This window comes from Hydra vulgaris, chromosome 04, assembly GCF_038396675.1.
Source record: "Hydra vulgaris chromosome 04, alternate assembly HydraT2T_AEP".
NCBI lineage: Eukaryota > Metazoa > Cnidaria > Hydrozoa > Anthoathecata > Hydridae > Hydra > Hydra vulgaris.
In genome coordinates this window covers 44,697,501-44,712,262 of record NC_088923.1, presented here as the reverse complement: position 1 = coordinate 44,712,262, position 14,762 = coordinate 44,697,501, and the positions used below count along the sequence as shown (strand labels likewise).

Here is a 14,762-nt window from a genome sequence, read left to right as displayed (position 1 = left end):
TAAAAAGATTAAAATTTTTTTGTAATTCAAAATTAAATGCATATAAATTAAAATAAAACTTTTAATGCAGTCAAAATCAGTTATTTTAGCTAATGGTGATAGCTGCACTTGATGACTATTTAAGTACAAAAATTGATAAAAATATTTTTCACGAAGAGGGTATCATCATTATATACAATTCTATTACTTTCATGAGAATCTTTTATAATTGCTCGCATGCATTATAACCTGTATGACCAATTGTACACTTCATAAAGGATCGTGAAGGGCATCACATATAAAGGCTTCAAGTTTTACGGAATATTTTTTATCATCAAAGTGAATACCATCAATTCTCAAAATATTTATTTCATTTTTAAAATTATCAAGGTAATCCGTAACACAATTAGATTTGCTTGTCTCATAGTCTGAGCATTGATCAATATAAAATTTTGGCTCGTCGTTTTGAGACATACATAAAATTTTTTGATGGTTCCTGTAGTAAAATGACCTGAGGAATCCAAACTCGTCGGAAACCAGACGCCATCTTTTGAGCATTTTACGGTAGCCGCATTTTTTTCCAAGATGGCAGCCAAAATTACAAATTCTCCTAAGTCGACTTGTAATCGTCATACAAAACTATATAATGTCTTCAAACTAACATAAATGGTATTAAATATTACATCTCTTTCTATTCTACATTTATTGAAATCCAACATGGCCACCAAAATATTTAAAAAATTCAAAATGGCTGCCAATAAAGTTGATTTTTAAATATATCCAAAATAACTTCCAGTGCACTTTCACTCATCACTCATTATATTCTATTTTTACTAATAAATTTATTTTGCTGCTTTCCTAATTACTTATTTGAGATAAAATGTATATGATAATACAATTTAAACAAGTAATATATTATTGACTGTTATAAGATTACTCGCTGTCTTAACTTTCAATTTCAAAATTATTATCCTTCGATTCTATATCTTCTGGCGACTTTGCAATTGTTGCCGATTTGAGGCAGCAGATGTTTCCCTTATATTTGCAAAATTTAGTGCATAATAATGAAACTTTCGAGCGAGAACATTGTGTGGTTCGACAAGCTGTAGTGCAGCTGCAAGTCACCAGGCGCAAAATATTGGGAGGTGCAATTTGGTTTTCAGTAGGACTCATTCTTGACTTAAGTGTATCACCAACAACTTCCCAGCCATATTTAAGAGGATCCATGGAAGGTGGATCAGGTAAATTAGCAGATCTCCAAATTGCTGTTTGGAAGTGTGCTCTGGCACAGTGAAGCCTGAATATAGCCTGTGTTAGCGGCAAACTCCATAGCTTTGATGTTACGTGTTGTTTTTTTTGAAAAGATGGCAGAACGGATTGAATTCTCCCTCTTGCCTTTTTTTCAACCGTAAAAGATGACAACAAATGTTTCCGCAGAACCAACAACTTCATCGAAGACGCTGTATTGCCCCAATCAAGGATGTCTTTGAATTTTTTCAAATGTTTAAGCACAGCTCGTTTGCCAATGCCCGTAAAAGCTGACACGATATCACATCCTGTTAGTGTGTGTAGTAATTAGATTATTGGTGACGGAGCCATGCTGTTTTATTGTTTCATTTATATTGATAACAGCTCCTCCTGATATACTCCATTCTAACCTATAAATATAAATGAAATTATATGCAAACAATAACAAATGAATGATATGCGTAACATAATATTATAAAATTGCAAATATAGTACAGAATATTTTATTGGCTTAAAGTCATAAATACCTCCACTTGTGTTGACTGATTATGTTATTGACAGTTGTGTCATGCACATGGTGTACCAATAAGGCAAATACGTTAGTGTCTTCTGACAACGCAGTTATTGGCGAATTTCCTAGCTTTGCTTTTTGAAGTAAGTGATAGATCATTGTAACATCAGCTTTTTCGTATGTTGTGAACACATCTTGTTACCCACCGCCTACTTCAATAGGATGAGGATCTAAGCCAGTTATAACTGTCCTTTCGTTTCTTTCAAATGCAGTCTTACTCAGACGTTCGACTATCAATTGAATGACTTGTTTTTTGTTGTCGCTTACATTCAGAACAGTTCCTTGTGCTGGTAGTGGTGAACGCTCAAAATAAAAATAATCGGGGTGTTCCAAAATCAAAACTTAAAAGGTCAATTTCTGACCTGTGCTTATTTAACTATCAATTTCTTATCTGTAACTGGGTTGCATTTAAAAAAAATTAAAAAATATGAATCCATAAAGCTGTTCAAAAAATCTACTTTTGACTAAAAAACATAAATAAAATTTTCTGCATTTTAATAAAAAATTTTTACTGCATTCACTTTTAGTTAATCATTCACAATGGAGGTTTATTTTAAATAAAATGGGTCTGTATTTTACAATACCAGCAAAATTTGGATTTGCTCACTGAAAAAAAATATCCATATTTTTTTTTGGTGTTAAAAATGCTTTTACCTCTGATCAAAGCTATGTTTCTTTAATTCTAACAAAAAATGAGATGGTACAAGAGTTATATTAAACAATTTGATTGCATTAATGTATCCATATAAATTTAATAATATATCATAAGTTGACATTATTTTTAAAGACTAAATATTTGTGCAATTGTTATAAGCAAAAGGTCTTTGCACACCACTAATTAGGCATTTATAATTCAAGGGTTGTTTATTGTAAACAAATTTATTTTTTCTATGTTCTATTTATTTTTTGTATAAAGCTAATTTAAAAAAATGTTGATACGTTTTGAAGATTTAATACAATATAATAAGTTGTGACACTTATGTTCTCAACTAGAATAATTTATTAAACCTCAAATAAATTAAAAATATAAAATAGTTTCTTAACCTCTTATTCTTTATCTAATAATTGGCTTAAATGTAGAAATAAACACAGACCAATAATGGCATTCACCTAATTAAAAGACTCAAAGAACCATATTGCATATTCAAAGCGCATTATTACTGAGTGTAAGAAATCTCAAAATTAAATACAAAATAAAGCAGATTTACTTAGGAACACTAAAGTTTATCAACATTTGTACAAAAACTACCTTTAAAAAAACATTGAACTTCAAAAACATGCATTTATATATATATATATATATATATATATATATATATATATATATATATATTTGTAAAAAATCAGCAAAGAACAATATGTAACCCAACCAATCCATAAAATATATAAAAATAGCAAGAGAAAATATTAACTTTAGAACAAAAATAGTCAGAGCATGCATTTGTTTAAAAATAATTTTACAAAAAGAACATTATTTCTTAAAAGAGATCATGAGCAAAAGTATAAGTGATCAACTTGATAAACATAAACTATTAAAAGTTTGCCTTAATTTACATAAATAGTAATATTTATAGATATTATTATCTACTAGATAATAATTTATATTAAAAAGTAACCTTAATATGTCTCTTTTTTAAATATGTTGTGTTGATATATTTGCCCTGGCTTTTAGTTTATGACTGAAAATTTAAACAATAATGTTTGAGGTTTAACTATCTTATCATTTCTAAAAGTATCAAGAGTAAACAGCCAAACTCACCATGCCTAAACAAAATAAAAGCACATTATTAATTTGCATCTTTTTAATTTTATAAATAATCTTATTTAAACAAAGAAACGATCTTTTGCTTCAAATGTAATGTATTAATATAAAAAAAAACTAAAATGAAATAATATCAATAAGAAATTATGCAAGTCTATTTATCAGATAACTTGCTGTGCAAAAATAATTTTTATGGAAGATTTTATACTTTTTTGTCGCACTGTAACTATTACTCTCAGCTAGAATATTAAATAATCAAATAATTCTAAACTATATACAAGTTTTTTTATTTATTTAATCTAATAAACTCTAACTGTAACAATAACTTCTAGCTAGATTATTAAATATATGAATAATTCTAAAATATAACTAACCAGAATAAAAATTATAAATAATTAAAAAAAAAATCCAAACGCCAAATAATCTATAATGTAACATTGAAATAAAAATAAAATCACAAAAACTTATCTCAATAATAACGTTGTTGTTTTTGTTGTTGAGTTCAACAATTTATTACGTTGTTGTTTTTGTTGTTGAGTTCAACAACTTATCACGGATGCTCGATTTCCTGGTTTTCGCTTTTGAACTTTTCACTTTAACGTTCTGTCACGGAGAAAACTGTCCGCTGACGTAAACTGTCCGAGCGGACATTTTACTCCGGAGTAGAATGTCCTAGCTCGGAGTAAGTTGTCTGACCTAGATAATAATGTAATTTTATGAATTGCGGCTGAGTTTGTACCATTATTTTAAAAATGGATGAACAGAATAATGCTGAAGAAAGAATGCTTGCTGATGTTAGTAACTATATATCTACCTCTGTTTATCGCTATGACTGCACACCGAATGAAAAGCGGGCTATTTAACGAAGAGCAAGCAGGTATAGATTATAAACATTATACATAGATTATATCATAATTATATATAATTATCATATATTCTATTTGACATATCGACTATATTTGTTATTATATAGTATCCTTCAAGTCGGCTTGACGTCACGCGAAAACACGGAAATAGCAACCATTATGGTTCGGGGGAAAACAAACTGAGTTTTTAAGTTAAGCGGTACTGCTAAACGATTGACAAAGCACAAAAGACAACCATGCCAAAAAGCTGTTGCGTTCCTGGTTGTCAAACAAATAAATTAAAAAATCCAGAGCTTAGATATTATTGTTTTCCAGCAAAAGAAAGTTTAAGAATAAAGTGGATAAGTGCTATTCACCGAGCTAAAGTTGATGATTCTGGTAGAGTAAAACACAACAAAAATTGGTCTCCTAAATCAAAATCAACCTATGTTTGTTCTTTGCATTTTATATCAGGTAAATAAATATTATTAATACATTCGAAGCTCGTTTGATTGTTTAAAAATAATTTTCAGATATTAAACAAATTATTTTCCTACTTTTAGGACGGAAAGAAAATTTTGAAAAACACCCTGATGCTATACCTTCTAAGTTTCCATGGACAAATATAAGATCTCCATCTAAAATCTCAAAAATAAATTCATGCAATGATATAGTTTCACCTCATCTCCAATTAAATTTACCTGAAATATCTGGTAGGATCCAAAGATGTCAAAGAAGAATAAAAAGGGCTTCTGGTATTTATATAAAGTTATATATAAGTATATAGATATGATACAGGGTTTTGCAAGCTAATGATTTGTTAATAGTGTTTTGAAATATAATAAAGTCTTAAGTATAAATATTTAACAAATAATAGGAAAGTTATAAGGATAGTTAAAACTTTTTATTTTAGTTGAAAGAAAATTGATCAGCAATCCTAAATCAATAAAAAAAGAATTATCTGGTGAATTATATGATTTTAAAGAAGGAGTTGATTTTTCTGTTAATGATGTAGAAATGGAAACTTTTACTGATGATATGAATTTGCAATTACCTGTGGTATCTTCTCCATCAGAATTAACTTTTTCTTTACAGTCACCTATTTTTACTTCAGAAAGAGAGGGACTTTATAATGAAATAGATGAACTTAGAAATGAAAGGAATTGGTTAAAAATAAAAAATATTGAGTTAAAGTTAGCTGCATCTCCATTTTCTATAGAAGCTTTGAAGCAAAATCCGTCTGTTTGCATGATGTTGACTGGCTTAGACTTTAAAGTGTTAGAAAAGACAATAATTTATGTATGTGAAGATTTATTTGACAGCAGAAGACCAACAAAATTAAGTAGTTATGATCAGGTTATTATAACCATAATCAAGTTAAAGCAAAATTTAAATTTTGACTTAATTGCATATATATCTAACATTAGCAAAACAACTGCTATTGAATATTTTTACAAGTGGCTTGATATAATGTATTGGAAACTTAACTTTTTAATAAAAATGCAAGATCGAGATCACATATTCGACACTATTCCTGGCATTTTTAAAGCTAAGTTTCCTCGTTTAACATCTATTATTGATTGTTTCGAGATATTTGTTGAAGCACCGTCTTCGCTCTTAGCAAGGGCTGAATTTTACAGCCAGTACAAAAGGCATTGCACAATTAAAGTGTTTATTTCCTGTACTCCTCTTGGGGCAATAAATTTTTTGTCAAAATGTTATGGAGGCAGAGCTTCGGATATACTAATTACACGTGAATCTGGATTTTCTAGTAAACATATGCCAGGAGACCAAATCTTAGCAGATCGTGGATTCACTCTACAATAAGACTTTGCTGCTGGGAGTTCTGCTGAGTTGTTAATTCCTGCATTTACAAGGGGTAAAAAACAGTTATTGGCCAAAGAAATTGAAACATCTAGAAAAATTGCATCTGTTAGAATTCATATTGAACGAGTAATTGGATTGATGAAAAACAGATACACTATATTAAAAAGTATCATACCATTAAAGATTATAAAAAATATTAAGGATGAGTCTGCAAATAGTATTTTGGCAAACTGTGATAAAATAGTTACTGCATGTGCTGCTCTGACAAATTTGGGGGAAAGCATTGTATTTAATGATATGAAAATCTAAGATTTACTTTGTAATGATTGTATATATATATATATATATATATATATATATATATATATATATATATATATATATATATATATATATATATATATATATATATATATATATGTTAAAATATTTAATAAATGGGAAGATTTTCATTATAATATAAACTTATCTATTTAATTCTACTGAAAGTTTGTTTAATTTCAATTGTTGGTTATTTTACTGAGTCATTTTTTAATCCATTTTATTGATTTACTATGTATATTTTTTGTCCGCTTTTACATCTCTTTATGGTCTTCGAGAGTTTTTTATTGTTAAATAATTTTTTTTAAAAAAGCAAATAACATTTACATGTCAAAATCATGTTATTTTAAAAAATTATAACTCATTGTATGCTACTGGAATCAGTGCCTTTGAGAGGGAGGGGTAAAGAAGGCAATTTAACCAGGGCACCAAGATTGAAGGGGCGCCTGCCGACCGGTTAATTTTATATTTTTTTTACAATAAATCGAACAAATACTAATGAATGTAAATGTGAAATCTGCTTATTATTTGTATTTGAGGTTTAAATTTAGTATTTAGAATAAAAATGCACAAACTGCAAAAATAACATTAAACTATATTTATAGATTAGAATCCGTGTTATGAACAAAAAAAGAGGCAGACCTGTTTCGTCTGCCTTAACTTGAGATATTGAATTTAAGATTATTTCCTTTGAACGTGTTTTGTCAATCCTTGCCTAATAAGAAAATAGCAGAAAAATATTTTTTTTAGTCAAAGCTCGACCGCCAAGGCTCTCCACTGTTTCTTATGCTTTTTTTTTTTTTGACTTGAAGGAATCATTGCACTATGCGTCGCACTTTTAATAATAAAGGAAATAGGCTAATAATCTGAGCACCATCGAATATTTTGAAATATTTTTTACACATGATATTTTATATTTATTTTTTTGGCTATTGAAAAATAAAAATAAATTAAAAAACCAGAGTCTCTTTACATTTAGTTTACCGGTAACAAAGAGTCGTAAACCGTAACGCTCCGAAATAATCCTAATAACAATTTAATCGCACAAAGAGTGTTTATACATTTATGATATTAGGACTATTAAAATATTATAATTTTTTCGTTTTTGGAAAAGGTTTTTTATCACTGGGTAAATAGCATTGGTAAAAATAATATTTTTTCTCATAAACTAAGACAAATAAATTTAAAACGATATTGTTTCTTTTTGTTTATTCAAGTTTATACATTGTTTGCAGTACCATGTTTTACCTTTCGGCAGTCGTTTCAAACCAATACAAATCGGGTGATACCAGTTATCACATTTATCGCACCCCACCATACAGTCTAATTCTCCAGGAAACTCACAATTTTCAATACAGTATATCACTTTTTCAACTTCGTTAGGGATATGGCTTTTCGGAGCCGACGGTGTGGAACATTCTAGCTTCCGAGTTATCAATTCGGGCAATACATATTTTTTCCAAAAAGAATCACATTTTTCATAAATAATGTTAAGGAAAATGTCATCCTTTTCAACATTGATAATTACAGATTCAGAAGGTGTCCATACCACAAAATGACAAAACAATGTTTCAGTGGACATCATTTCATGTTGAACTTGAAAGTAATAATTATTACTCTTTCTTAGAAAGTAACCATTTTCGTCTCTTCCAATATAAAACTTACCACCTTCGATTTCTTCGCGAAGTGACTTATCCTGTAGGGTATAAGGACACTTTACCTCAAGTAAACTATAGCCACAGCAAGAGCAAAACACTACACCATCTGGTGAAGCTCCATACCAAGGTTTGTTTTTGAACGCACAAAAACCTATAGATTCCACTTGAAAATCTTCATGAATGGGAATGGTATCATTTAGTACTTTTTCTTGACAAGGGTATCCAGAGCAGATATTTCTGAAGAATTCAATAGCTTCTTTTTCATGTTTTCTTTCCCACATTAAAGCTGGAGTTTTAACTTCACTCTTAGCAATTTGACAAATTTTTTTCACTAAATTGACATTAGAGTTGTCAAATGAGGCATGGTATACTTGACCAATTACAGATCCAGTTATTCTCCCTGCTTGTTGGTCAAACCACGTAGAAGAATAATATTGTGTTCTTGTTGCTTCCTCAATGTAAACAGCATCTGCATGACTAAGAGTCAACTGGGTGGTTAACACTTCATGGTATTCTTCTAACATTAAATTGGTGTCAGCACCATACAAATTTCTTAACGATGGTGGTAGTGTCTGCAGTTTTACTACTTTGCAAATAAATTTTCTATTGAAATTGCTAAAAAGACTCAAGCCAACACTTTTTGGTTGCACAGATTTAATTTCTTTCAAAAAGTTCATTTTAGAATTATGTGTTGGAATGTTACTATTTACTGTTGGCAATAAAACTTTGTTAAACTTTTGTTTTTCTGCATCTGAATAAATATTAATTTTGGCTACAGGACAACCTGCAATATTTCTTACAAATATTTGATTCCATACACATGTTAACTCAGTTGGAGTGGATGATGTTAAACCAATGCGTACTGCAGCTTCAATCTTATATAACACAGCCCCAACATGGGAGCATGTTTCACCTAGACTTTAAAAATTTTGAAATATCAGAAATATTTTATATATATATATATATATATATATGTGTGTGTGTGTGTGTGTGTATATATATATGTATATATATGTGTGTGTATGTGTGAACTAAAATATATATAACAGGGGCGGATTCAGGATTTTTTATGGGTGATGATTATTTATTTATTTGCAAAATCCTCTAGCCTGAGGGGAGGGGGAAGAAGATAAAGGGAGGGGGTGGACTGTTGCCGACAATAAATATACTATATCTTCTATATATATAAAAGGCAATGTGTGTGTGTGTGTTTGTTTGCTTGTTCTCTATAGAAATCCAAACCGCCGGACCGATCTCGATGAAATTTGGCATGGGGGTAGTCCTCGAGGGGGAGAAGGTTCTTAGCTGGGTTTTGACCCCGTACCCCGATCCCCGGGGTCAAGGGGGTCCAAAAATGGGCCCCCCTGACCCCGGGGTCAGGGGGGACCATTTTTTGGGCCGATTTTTTAGGCCCATTTTTGGGCCCATTTTTGTGTACAGATATCAGGTAAGCCAGTTTAAATATTGGCCCGGGCAACGCCGGGTAACTCCAGCTATATATATAAAGGGCAATGTGTGTTTGTGTGTGTTTGTTTGTTTGTCTTCTCTTCTATATATATAAAGGGCAATGTGTGTGTGTGTTTGTTTGTTTGTTCTCTATAGAAATCCAAACCGCCCGACCGATCTCGATGAAATTTGGCATGGGGGTAGTCCTCGAGGAGGAGAAGGTTCTTAGCTGGGTTTTGACCCCGTACCCCAACCCCCGGGGTCAAGGGGGCCCAAAAATGGGCCCCCCTGACCCCGGGATCAGAGGGGACCATTTTTTGGGCCCATTTTTGTGTACAGATATCAGGTAAGCCAGTTTAAATAATGGCCCGGGCAATGCCGGGTAACTCATGCTAGTTATACTATAAATTTAAATTTAGAGTTTTTCATATTACGAAACAAATTTATTCAGAATTTGTTAAAATATTATAGGTGAATTCTCGGCATCATAGGATACCCCCTAGATCTGCCCCTGTATAAAATATGAACTACTTACCCAGCCATACAATTGCAATGACCTGCCAGGACAGTCCCATCCGATTTAAGAGCTACCCATGGCTTGTGACATTCATCAGTAGTCCGATAAGATGGTCTCACATCAGCACGCATAATATATACACCACTTTCTAATTTGAAATGAACAGTTGTTTGAACCCAGCCTGATATAAAAAATTTCCACGCATCCAGTGATTTAAAATTTTCCATCGCCTCGGGGGAATAAACACCTATAATTTAAAAAATAAAAAATAAATAAAATCATGAAACCTTAAGAATTGATTAAACTTAAAAAAATATTAAGACCAACTTACACGGAGTCTTGATGAGGTAGTGATACAAATGATGATAAGTCAGTTATGGCCATTCATTAGGGTTGTCAATCCAATTGTCTGCTGGAAACTTGTAAGGACATTGACTTAAACCTGAAAAAACAGTAAGAGTAAACTTAATCCTAAAAAAACAGTAAGAGTAAACTTAAAACTGAAAAAACAGTGAGAGTGAATAGTAAAATCAAGTAGTCAAGCATGCTTTAAAAAATAAAAAGTTTTTTTTTAATTTTCTTATAAGATTTATAATACATTTAAACACTAAAAAAAAAAAAAAAATTAGGCTTGAATAATCTATTATACTATTAAATATTAAGTTAAAAAAGTAAACTAAATGTTTATTCAGAACTTATAGTTTAGAGAACTTTACTTTTCTTTAAAATTAATATTAAGTTAATATTAAAAGTTTTAATATTAAATTAATAATACCAATAAACATTTGACAATTGTTATAGTTTAACCTTTAATTAACCTTTCAACAATAATTTGACAAAATCGAATATGTTATGTATGATTTAGTATAAATCATACATAACATATATGATTATTAATTATGATTATAAGTTATAAAAGATATAATACTAATTATGCTTATTATTATCAAACATAATCTCTTATTGTTCATAAACTTTTAAACAATAATAAAAAATGATGCATAATAAAAAATTATAATTTCAGATTATTTAAAAAGTGCTACCAAGTAATGTCAACTTTTCATTATATCTTTCTTTAGATGTTGTATCTAGATTTTCAAAATATTCATAAATAGATTCCATAATGCTAAAATAAACTAATAAATGCAATATTTATATAGAAGAAAGCGCTAGCCACAAAGTTTGTTTTCCCCTAAATCATAATGCCTTCCAATCGCGAATTTTGATCACGGATCACGTGATTTTCCGACTTGAAGGATTCAGTGTCAGTGTTACAGTTCACTAAAGTATATAATATAATATATGTTAGTGATTTATTTTGCAGTGTACATATAACATTTTGTATTATATGATGGCATTATTGCTACCATTTTACATTACATGTTTTGTTATGTATTAGAATATGTATGTCCCTAGTATACTAGCAATCAACAAAGTATGTCCACTGAATATTTGTTTTAGGTATACCTAGGTATACTAGGTTTCACACAAGTATATACCTAGCATACACACAGTACTTTCAAACTAAACATAGATTCTTTTTACACAAAGTAAATACTTTGCTCCCAATTACTAATACTTACAAGAATATTGAAAAAAGTTATAGCACAAAAAGTTTATTTATGTATTATCGGAAGCAGTTCCAATAATACATAAATAATTATTTATACTTTTCAGGTTTAGGATGGGGGATGATAAACTGCATCACAAGACAAAGAATGACATATGGTTGGAAGAGATTTTTAGCAAAGACCAAAGAAAACAAATTGTTAATTTTTGTCATAGCGAACCTACTGCTGGTCACCTTGGTAGAACACAAACTTTTTACAATGTTTTTACTGGCCAGGAATTTTCAAAGATGTAGATTATGCTGTATGTATATTGCATCATTGCTATCAGTATTAATATGGCATTTATATATATATATATATATATATATATATATATATATATATATATATATATATATATATTATATATATATATATATATATATATATATATAAAATATAATACCATGTTGTGTTTTAGAATATAAAGAAAATTTTAATAATTGAATGACAGAAGATTTGAAACAAGTTCTCAAAACTTTAAGTTGTTCAAAATGTTAATCTATTTTACAAATAATAACACTTTTATAGAATATAAGTATAATAACTACTTGATACATATTTTAGTATTGCTATTATATCTTTAACCAATGTGTATCTATTTTTTTATAATGCGATAATGTATAATATATACATATATTATATATGGTATTATGTGAAATTTTTTTAAAGTATGTTCTTAAATAGTTCTAAATTTAAGTCCTGTGATATCAGAATATTAATATATACCACATGCTAGAATTTGTAATTTGCAAGTTACACATAACATAGGTTAAAAGCTGTGAACAGTGTCAGCACACAAATATGCTAAAATTCAAAAAACTAGTCCAGAGCTTCATCCTATTAAAGTACAGTCACCATGGTTTCATATTGGAATTGATTTAGTAGGACCACTTCCTGAAACATCTTATGGAAATAAATGTATTCTTACTATCTCTGATTATTGCAAAAAGTGGGTAGCAGCATTACCCCTAAAATCAAAATTAGCAAGCGGCGTTGCAATAGAGTCGTATAAGGTAAATTTAAATATGATTATCTGATTGCATTTAAATAATTTTTTTAAAGATATAAGAATTTTTAAATATTTCAGTTGTTCATGCAAATGGGTATACCAAAAGTTGTTACCTCTAACCAAGACACAGAGTTTTACAACCATATAAACAAGGAACTAATGTCTTTGTTAAATGTGAAACATCATTTTACCACAGCCTATCATCCACAGGTTTAAAAATTTGAATTTAGTTTGTGTGTAAGAGCTGTCTAGTTTTAAAATCTTGGATTTAATCATCTTGTGTTTTAGGCTAATGGTTTAGATGAGTGGTTCAATCAAACCATCCAGGTAATGCTTGTAAAATTTGGCAATGATCGTCACATTATATGGGATACTCATTTGGATGCTTGTATTTTTGCATACAATACATCAAGGCAAGAGTCTGCAAAATACGCTCCCTTTGAGTTAATGTTCGGAAGGAAGCCCATACTTCCTATAGAATTAGAAGTTGCAGGAGAATCTCCTCAATCATTGTTAATTGATTTTAACACAAGACCTGAAAGCAACGAACATTTTATGAATAAAATAATTGAGGAAAGGTATAAAGCATTTACCGGTTTGTTAAAATATGATTGTAGAACATTACTGTTACAGTTTGATTTTTTTCAAGGTTTTTTCTTTCTTTTTTTATCTATTTCCGGCATGTTTAATAGAGTTTTGATATGCAAAATGTTCTTTTTTCTTTCATTATAAATATATTTTGAAGTTTCACAATAATTGTTTATACTTTAGATCAAATCTGCTGCAAAAAGCTAAACGAAACATTGAAACAGCTCAAGAAAAGCAGAAAGAAAATTATAACAAGAAGCATGCAAATCCTTTTGTTTATGCCATCAGGTCCAAAGTCCTTATCAAAAATTTTACGCAGAAAAAAAGGAAAGAAGGCAAATTAGATTTCATGGATTGGACCTTTCTGTATTGTGAAAAATTTAGGAAAAGGATCATATCTCTTACAAGAGATAGCCACCTTGAAGGAGAAGAAAGTTAATGGTTCCCACATCAAACCATATAGAAGTGGAAGCAAAACCTTAACACCAGAGGCTGATTCTCTTCAAGAATATCTACTTACTTGTAGTAAGGTAAGTAGTACGATTGATAGTAGACATACAACTTCTGTTAATGTTCCATCAAATACTTATTCAGTTTCAACCATAAGCTCTTCTACAAGCAACAACAACAACCAGAATAAAACATCTTATGCATTTTTAACACCTAGTATCAAATCTATTCCAATTACAATGTCAATGCAGCCCTCAAAATGATACTATGATGAGCATAATTATTGTAAACCAGCAAAGCAAAATTGTTATGAAACAAATGAATCCAATGATGATCACAACATTTAGATAAATTCAATTGAAGTAGAATCCGTCAAAGTTGCATCCAAAGAAAAAGAGAATAAAGTATTGTGGATAAAAAATAGTTTATTTGAGTTGATGTTAGTGGAAAAAAATATTCTTCGGAGTGAGAACAAGTGGCTAACAGATAACATAATTTTTGCCTCACAAAATATTTTAAAGGCACAATCATTAATTTCTTGTTTTCAAGATCCAATCTTAGGATTAAATATGTCATTTGTTACTATGAAAAGTCTTTTTATCCAGATACTTCGTGATGGATATGGGCACTGGTTTGCAATTAGTAATATAGCAACACGAAAATTAAATGAAGTTCATGTTTATGACAGCTTGTTGCACTCATTGAGTTATCAAGGAAAAAAACAGGTGGCTGCTCTTTTAACATGTCCTGAAAAAAATATTGCCTTTAAAATAATGGATGTTCAACAGCAGAAAGGAGGGAATGGTTGTAGCTTATTTGCTGTTGCTTTTGCTACAGCTTTAACTAAGCAGATACAACCAGAACATTGTTTGTTGAAGCAAAGTATAATGCGGGATCATTTATTAAAAAGCCTTTAAGAACAGGTTTA

At 29.9% G+C, this 14,762-nt stretch overlaps 1 protein-coding gene and 1 long non-coding RNA gene across 2 annotated transcripts; one reads left to right on the top strand and one right to left on the bottom strand.

Moving 5' to 3' along the window:
- The first annotated feature begins 4,623 nt into the window (after positions 1-4,623).
- LOC136079436 (uncharacterized) lies at positions 4,624-6,232 on the top strand. The gene is made up of 3 exons (XM_065795174.1): positions 4,624-4,879; positions 4,969-5,160; positions 5,319-6,232. The coding sequence occupies exons 1-3, from the start codon at positions 4,663-4,665 to the stop codon at positions 6,230-6,232; spliced, it is 1,323 nt and encodes a 440-aa protein (XP_065651246.1). The 5' UTR covers positions 4,624-4,662.
- Positions 6,233-10,172: 3,940 nt separating this feature from the next.
- LOC136079090 (uncharacterized) lies at positions 10,173-11,326 on the bottom strand. The gene is made up of 3 exons (XR_010637935.1): positions 11,218-11,326; positions 10,506-10,616; positions 10,173-10,421 (listed from the first exon to the last, which is right to left on the bottom strand). It is a non-coding gene; the product is annotated as an uncharacterized LOC136079090 (long non-coding RNA).
- Between the last annotated feature and the right edge of the window lie 3,436 nt (positions 11,327-14,762).